Genomic DNA, 8,667 nt, shown 5'->3' with positions numbered 1-8,667 from the left:
GGTGGGTGGGGAGGAAACAAATAAAGTGAAATAGCTGGAGAGAAGGGAGGGGTTAAAATTATGTTTAAAAAAATTATGAATAGCCTGAGAAATATACAGTGCAAGCTGCCGCGGTTACAAATGCTCAAATAATAACAATAATATATACGGTCTTACGTTGTATATGGCTGGGTACCCATTCCCACCTGAGTGAAATGAGGAAAATTCATGCAAAGTGCCTTTTCCAAGAACACAACGTCAGGCCTCTGATGTGGGGGGGGGGGGGGGGTTCGAATCCTCGGCCGTTCAGTTTTGAGCTTGACGGCAACAATACAGTTGAATATTGGTATGTACTTGTTGATTAGATTGTTAGAATATTTTTGTATCTTGTATTTTGGTATGTATTCACTATTTAGACTGTGTATGTTGTGTATTGGTATGTCGTGTACTGGTGTACATGGACCCAATATACAAACTGTATGTGTGTATTGATATGTTGTGTACTGGTGTACATATGCTCACTAGTTAGACTGTGTATGTATGTATTGGTATGCTGTGTATTTGTTTATTGTGTATTGATATGTTGTGTATTGGTATGTCGCACATTGGTGTACATGTACTCACTAACTGCAAGGTGGTCATGTACTTCTTCCACCACAGATACTTCTGGAAGGCCGGGCCCAGGGCGGAGAGTCCGTAGTACATGTACATCATGAAGTGGATCCAGGAGTTGATCATGGAGTGGAACGTTCCGAAACCGCCTGAAACACAACCAAGGGGAGGGGGGAGGTGGGAGAGGGGGAAATACAGTTTGAGAGTATGTAAAGTAAAAAGAGGCGCATTCACACAATAATAATGGTCATTTCGTGCAAGGAGAAAAAATTAGGACAGACAGAAAAATACAGATAAAAATAGAAAAGAAGTAGGACCTGCCGGTAGAGTCCTCCAACTACATGAGGACCCTCACAAACAAAATCCAGAAATACCACAAAGTGAATTCCTGATCCAAAAATAGGCAGAATTTCAAGGAATATCTTTCTAATAAAATGAAACTACTCTGAGCGATCCAAGAGATGTACAGTTACTCTCGTAATTGTGCGATGCCATTCCCACACAATCATTATTATTATGTGTCAGCTTCTACTACAAATAAAAAGGTAAAATTGCCAATGACACAGATGGAGTCATGACGGTGAGTGAGTTATACAACAACGTTATACCGAGGTTTTTCTGTATGTAAGAATAATAATGTAGACGAACCTGCTCTATTTGGCACCTGTATAAGACAATCACCTGTACAAACACAACTTTCCGTTTTTTTACACTATGACACTGTGTAAGAGAAGGCGACCTAAGGCAACCACTTTTCTCCTTGATAACAAGTGGCTGTTTTGTCTTCTTAGACGATTTCAACTAGACATATACAGAAATAGAAGTTACAACCAGTCTCTAGGGGTATATACATCAGCTCTACTACATCACTTGATGATGAGATCAACATCAGGATAGGGAAAGTAGCAACAACTTTTGGAAGGCTGAGAAACCGAGCATGTGAAAACAAAAGATTTACCACCAAAACAAAGGTCAAGATTTATGAAACGTGTCCACAGCGCACTCCTTTTATGGATCTGAAAAATGGATCTTGTACAGCAGGCAACAAAATCGCCTCGACGTTTTCCATCTCAGATGCTGCTGCAAAATCTTAAGCATTTCGTGGCTTGACAAGTTTATCAGTGTTGAAGTGCTAGCTCGGGCAAACCGCCAAGGCATGACAACTATCCTGTATTTAAGAAGATTGAGATGGCTGGGACCTGTCAAGAAAATGGACAGCCTTATTCTCTTTGGATAACTTGCCCGTGGAAAGAGACAAAGAGAAAGGTCAAAATTGAGGTACAAAGTCTCCTACAAAAACAGCCTATCTAAGCTTTGGGTAGATGTCAGCACCTGGGAAGAAATAGCTGGGGACAGGAAAACATGGAGGAAAATTATCAAGGAAAGAACTATAAGGCTAGAGAGCAGTCTCAGAAACAACCAGGCTTAGAAGCGTCAACGACGAAAGGAAAACAGCGGAAATACAGAGCTTCGATCCACGTCACTGACATTCAAGCACTGCGACAGAATCTGAGCTTCAAACATAGGAAACATTAGCTATGAAAGAAGCTGCACGAAGCCAAGCTTGAGACGATCTTAAGCTAAACTGACCATATATTATGTTTTGGATGTATACTTAGATATGGATGATAACTCACATTCCATGCTTCGGTGGCCTTTAATACACACACTGAACGACACGACATACCGAACACACACACACACACACACACACACACACACACACACACACACACATACACGCACACACATACACGCACACACACAGACACACACACAGACACACACACACATGCAGACATGTCTATCCCGACACAAGACAAGCGGCCACCTATCCCTCCCTACCTGGCACAAGTTTGACTCCGAACCACCAGGAGACAGGCAGGATGCCGTGGTGAAACACGTGCAGGAACGATACCTGGTTGAATTTCTTCCTCATGATGAAAAACACCTGTACACACAAAAAGAACAAAAGGAAAAAAATTCATGCATTCATTTTGAGATTCGTTTCCTCATCTCTCTTGCACCCTGTCAGTTCAGGAATCTACTCTACCTGCTGTTGTGATAATTCCCCCCACACCCACCCCTCCCCCTTCCACTTTTCCCTACCAACCACTGATGCCCTGTTAGTGTCATCTTTGTAAAACTCTTCCTCATACTTTTCTGCTTCAAAAGATTGCCAGGCTTGCTCCTTCTTTCCTTCCAAACATCTATCGTCCTTATATTTCCTCTTTCTTCTCTTTGTATGTTACACTATATAGAGTACTTCTAATCTTCGGCACTTTAAGACCTATTTGTGTTTCAAGTGCTGTAAAACTCTCACTAAAAACGAAAGATTATCATTTGAAAGAATTGCAGTAACTGATATTTCTAGCGCTTAATATAGGTCCAGCAATGTTGGCGCATGTTCTGTAAGATTCTGAAGGATTTCGAGTTTAATCCATTAGATACTCACCGTGTCGAGAAGTTCAATGAACTTTGACATGAAAAACAACCAGGACACTCGGGCCATCTGAGAAAAAGAGTAGATAGATAACAATTTAATCAGCTCCACAAAGAAAAATTTGTTGTGGCATGGTAAATTTTATGTACACGCACAGGCACTCATCAACACACACGCACACACACACACACACACACACACACACACACACACACACAAACATACATAGATGCTCACACATGAATACTCACTGGGTGTTAATGCAAGGAAAGATGAATTGAACAGGCTAAAGGTACCTGTTAAAAGGAGATGATATGATGTTCGTGGTCCATGTTTGGCATTGATAGGTGAGTGTTGGGATGAATATGGTGTTGATCAATTAAGTTTTGTTGTCATGGGGATGTTAAAATGTTTCAGTAATGGAGTAAGCTGGTAACTAACACTATTGGCCTTTTGTACTCGTGTTTCAATTTCTCTGTTCAGTCGCCCGTCCTCTGTGAATATACTTCCGAGGTACTTAAATTCTTGGACATGTCTGAGACTGTTGTTGTTGATGTGTATCCTGAGTGGTTCTGGCTTTCTGCTTACTTTCATTGTCTCTGTTTTGTCGATGTTGATCTTCATGTCGTAGTTGCTACATTCTTCGTTTAATCTGGTGGTATGATGTTGGAGACTTAGTTCATGTTTGTGTGCCAGGCTTTGGTCATCAGCGAAGAGTAATTCATTTAGGGCGTCTGGTTCTGTGTTGGCCTCTTTTGTAATTCTATCCATATGCATGATAAATAATTGTATTTCAAAACACGACTAAAACTGACATCTTACCCTCTTTGCTTTCGGAGAGTTGGAGTAATCGACGGGCTGACACCCTAGGCTGTACCCTGTCAACCAACCTGCCATGAGGAACTGGGGAAACAGATCGAAACATTCAAAGTCTTCATTTTTTAAAAAATTCCGACCCTGCCTTTCAGGGCCAACCCAAGCTAAGAGGGACACAACATCCCAGCAGAAAGATCGAGATCATCATTATCCTCCATATTAGGCCACGAACAAACACTTTCCACCTTTCCATGTCCTATGCAACGTCCTAGGGAAAAACTGAGACACTCAATAACAATTAATGTGTATCGACCAGGTGGAATCAGGCGCTTGTCAATATTTGAGCATGTGGAGTTACTGGTATCGTCTTAAAGCGTATTCATTGACAATGCGTTCTATGAAAAAAACATACCCATCTATCTTGAATAGAAGTTGGGATATTTGCAATTAAATGAGATTATGGTAGCCTGGTTTTAGATTTAAAATTAGCCTGAAAATTGTGCCAAAATTTGGTAATTTCAATAGATTGGGAGTCCTTGAAAACTGAAAAATACCATATTTTGTTCCATTAAGCAACGCTTTTCAGTAAGATTCACATGGACATGAAAGGTGTTGAGCAAAAAAACAGAAAACAAAAAGAGATTGTCAAACTGGAGGAAAAATACCGATATCTTCGATTTCATTACTTTCACGATTGCTTGATTTCACCACGACGCCTCACAAATTTCTCCACAGTTAGGAATCGTACTCGGGTCTCGTACATACGTCAGTGAAGCAAATGTCCACTGCACCACAGTCACTGGTGTTTATCTCTTTAATTTCATTTGAGGGCTACTCCATGAAAAACGAAACTGGAGTGACACATGTAATGCGGGGATGGTGACTTACTGAAAACAATTCTAAGTAGTGAAGGATCCTTGTTATTGTTGTTGTTGCTGTTGTTGTTATTGTTGTTGTTATTGTTGTTGTTGTTGTTGTTGTTGTTATTGTTGTTCAAGACAACCTTCCTTCACTTGTGTCTGATGATCCTGACAATAATAGCTCACCGCATAGAAAATGTAGCCTGATAATCCTAACAATAACAGCTTACCTCATAGAACATGTAGCCTGACAATGCAACCATCGAGAAATTGTAGAAAATAAGCACAGGCTTCATCTTCACCGGTTTGCGATTCTTCATGAAGGTCGGAGACATCAGCACAAAGATGAAGTAGGCCATGCAGATGATGAAGCTGGGCATTGGAGAGCTCATCAAGAACCAGCCGTCTACCCTTGGGTCTGATGAAAAAGGTTATGGGTAAAGATTGACAAAATGATTACAAATAAATAAATCACACATTACTGCTCCCCGTGGGGGAATTTGGGTTACAATGGCAAACATATATACTTAAATAATATTATTACATATTGCATTCAAACACATTAAAAATAAACAAACAAAGAAAACCAAATCCACAATATTCCACCCATGATGGCAAATTTATAAACATGCCATTGCCAGTTGCCATTGTACATTGGTTTACTTAGAGGTGCTAACTGGCTACTGAAAAGAAAAATCCTGAACTTTCCGGAGCCCGTTAAAACAAGGGTGGTGGGTACTCAATACGGATATGGGCTCGAAATGGGCCGACACATGTGGGCGCTTTCAATCATCCATGTGCAAACACCACCTGGCGCAGTGCTGCGATACCACATTGTGCCCAAATCCAAGCCCATCTTGGGTCCATGTCACGCCCATCTCTTTGTGCAGGCTGGGTTACAGTCACCTGTATAAGATAATCACTTGTGTACAAAAATCATCTGTATATATATATATATATATATATATATATAATTTTTTTTTAAAATTATTATTATTTTTTTTTTAAACAAGCTTACCTCCATTTTCCAGGACGTAATCGTAGCCTTTGATGGCCTTTGTGATGAAGTTATCATGTTCTGCCATTGTGCATGCTGTGGCTAAAGTTACTCACTGCTTTCCTAAATCTGAAAAAGACAAAAAAGATAGAAACAATTTAGAAAATAAGAAACGAGGGACCTATTCCATGTGACTCCTGTCACCGTCACTAAGACAACATACACAAAAAAAGTCATTATTTTCAAAGTAAATTTTAAAGTAAACGCAAATTACATATCATAGTTTTATAGAATTGAGTCTGCTTTTTAAACTGAAATCTGTGGGACCGTTGGAATTTCGTCTATTTAGTCGTGTTTTCATTTTATTTATATATATATATATATATATATATATAAAGAGAGAGAGAGAGAGAGAGAGAGAGAGAGAGAGAGAGAGAGAGAGAGAGAGAGAGAGAGAGAGAGAGAGAGAGAGAGAGAGAAGCTAAAATAATTTGGGATTATTCGTTTTGTTTAAAGCTGTTTTCGGGTTAACTTTGTTTGCTTTAAGCACACTCCATTGTATTATAAAGTAAGACATAAGACACCTGGACAATCGTCAAGGAATCGACTTTTGGTAAGATGGACAAGAGAAAATGCTAATGCTCGTTAGTTAACGTCTCTCCACAACCCTAGCATAATAGCCAGCGTGGGTAAGACTTTCAAACAAAAAAATAACAGTTAGATGTGCTGAGAATCTTGAGATCTTCTAAAAATCCGTGAATGGAGATTATATGTGTTGAAAATCGACATTATGGTCTCATTTGTAAATTCCAACTGGTGCCATTTTTAAAATAAGTTTAACATGTTTTTTATCCTTTCAAAGTTTTACAAATTCTTCAAACTCAAGAGGTAAATTTCACATAGCTATAATTTCCATTGCCAAAAAGCCGAGAACTCTGAGACTCATTAAATTTTGTCAGCAAAAGGATAGTTCCTGTATACAAGAAGTGACACTTTCATTATTTTAAAAGACCTCTGATCAAAGTCAAGATTACAATTCTAAACAGGCTTGAATATAAGACAAAGCCTAACAGCAATATTGCATCAGTGCTAATAGACAAGATCTAATTTTGGTAATTTTTTACATTTACTCTCGCACACAGATGCACTGTTTCTGAGGGTCAAACTGCTTCAAAACACGTATGATGCCACTTTAATCATCTTAAATCAGTTGTTTCCAGAAAATTCCATGTGAGGCATCGTGTTGAAATCAGGCTTTCGTCAAAATAGTGGAATCGAAGAAACCGACATTTTCCCGTCTATACGGCAATTATTTATTTCTTTTTATTTTTTTATATTTTTTTATTATTATTTTTTTTTTTTTTTTTTTTTTTTTTTTTTTTTGGGGGGGGGGGGGGGTCAACACGTTTCACATCCACTATAAAACGCATTTGTGTGTGGATTCTACTTTTGTTTAAAACAGGAAAAAATTGTTGATCAAAGGTACATTAGCAGTTTCCAAGGGCGCTCAACTTTGGATGATGCCAATCTTTGGCAGCCATTTTCTGGCTGATCATACCTCTGGCCCCAGGTGACGCCCCCCCCCCCCTTTTTTTTTTATTACAGATATCTCAACTATTCAAGAAGGATAGGTATTTTTTTCATCTAAAACAAGACAAATGAACCAGCTTGTAGAAGATGAGGGTAACTCCTTTTATTTACGTTTTAAAAAATGACGAGCGCCTGATTCCTCTGCGTCCTGCCACATATCGCAAAACATTAAAATAGGTGCCATGTGCAAATACAGGGAACATAACCAATACCCTCAAGTAACACCCCCCCCCCCCCCAAACACACACAAAATAAACACTTTACATAACCTTGTTTAAACCTTGTGTGATACAGTTCCACAATAAAACCCACCAGATACCAAATATTTCAGAATGTATTTATATTTATCCCACGCGACTGTTATAAAGTTTAGTCTTAATCCAAGTAAAACAAGAGAAAACAAAATGAACACAAACGTGCTACTATGATACTACTATACGATTACATCTTTGAGACTGAGACAATGAAATTGGAGTGAAATAATACTAGGTTATACCCTACTCTACTCTAAATTAGAGTGAATACTAGGCTAGCTCTTGAATCTGAATATTAGTCTATGGAGTTACAACAAGACAGCTAGACTTGAATCGAGAGACTGAAACAAAGATCTAGTCCTCGACTCGTACTGTGGTTCACGGTTCACGATTCTAGATTCCACTCATCATCGTGTAACTCATACACTAACTGTAACGAATAATTTCAATAACGAATCATTGAAGTTGTTCAAGCCGGAGTGAAATAAAATAGTTAACAAGTTACTGTTACGAAAGTTTAACTCGATCTACATCAAAGAAGTCGAACGAGTTCTGTTATCTAAGTAGTGTAACCCACGCCCACGGGATTAGAATGTATGCATTTCAGATATCAACCGCAAACCATTCCAGACACAATACTGTCGAAGTACCGGTATCCAAGCCTTTGGACGTGCCACAGTTGGTCGATTTCTATTTCAGACTAAAAATACGAATCTCACATTCCTGAAAAAATCTTTTTTCACGCACACCAGAAACTCCTAAAATACGCATAAATGACATGTCGTGTGTGTACATACCTTTAAAAGATCTATCCCAGACTGTAATCAGAAGGTATATAGTGTGTTATCCTTTTTAGAACATATATATATAGGCCTAGCACCCCTCTAGGATTCCATGAAAATTGAACCATAGCAGGCCCACGATTGCTTAAAAACCAAAGTCCAAGTTCGTGAAAAAAAATGTATGTTTGTTGTAATTAATTGATTGAGAAGTGTGTGAATGAGTTCCCAATGTTAATTCATGTACCAGAGCCGGATATAATACAAGCTAACAATTTGTTTATCTGTCTGTTTGTCTTTCTCTCTCGTTCTCTCTCTCTCTCTCTCTCTCTCTCTC

The 8,667-nt window shown here is 38.8% G+C and overlaps 1 protein-coding gene across 1 annotated transcript; it reads right to left on the bottom strand.

Annotated features, from left to right (window-relative positions):
- Positions 1–373: 373 nt before the first annotated feature.
- Positions 374–5,795, bottom strand: LOC101856551 (elongation of very long chain fatty acids protein 7-like). Its single transcript, XM_013084233.1, has 6 exons — positions 5,729–5,795; positions 4,941–5,128; positions 3,857–3,937; positions 3,047–3,103; positions 2,437–2,542; positions 374–740 (listed from the first exon to the last, which is right to left on the bottom strand). Exons 1-6 carry the CDS (start codon positions 5,793–5,795, stop codon positions 505–507), a joined length of 735 nt encoding a protein of 244 aa, XP_012939687.1. The 3' UTR covers positions 374–504.
- Between the last annotated feature and the right edge of the window lie 2,872 nt (positions 5,796–8,667).

This window comes from Aplysia californica, unplaced genomic scaffold, assembly GCF_000002075.1.
Source record: "Aplysia californica isolate F4 #8 unplaced genomic scaffold, AplCal3.0 scaffold00012, whole genome shotgun sequence".
Classification (NCBI taxonomy): Eukaryota; Metazoa; Mollusca; class Gastropoda; order Aplysiida; family Aplysiidae; genus Aplysia; species Aplysia californica.
This window is presented reverse-complemented; position numbering and strand designations above follow the sequence as displayed.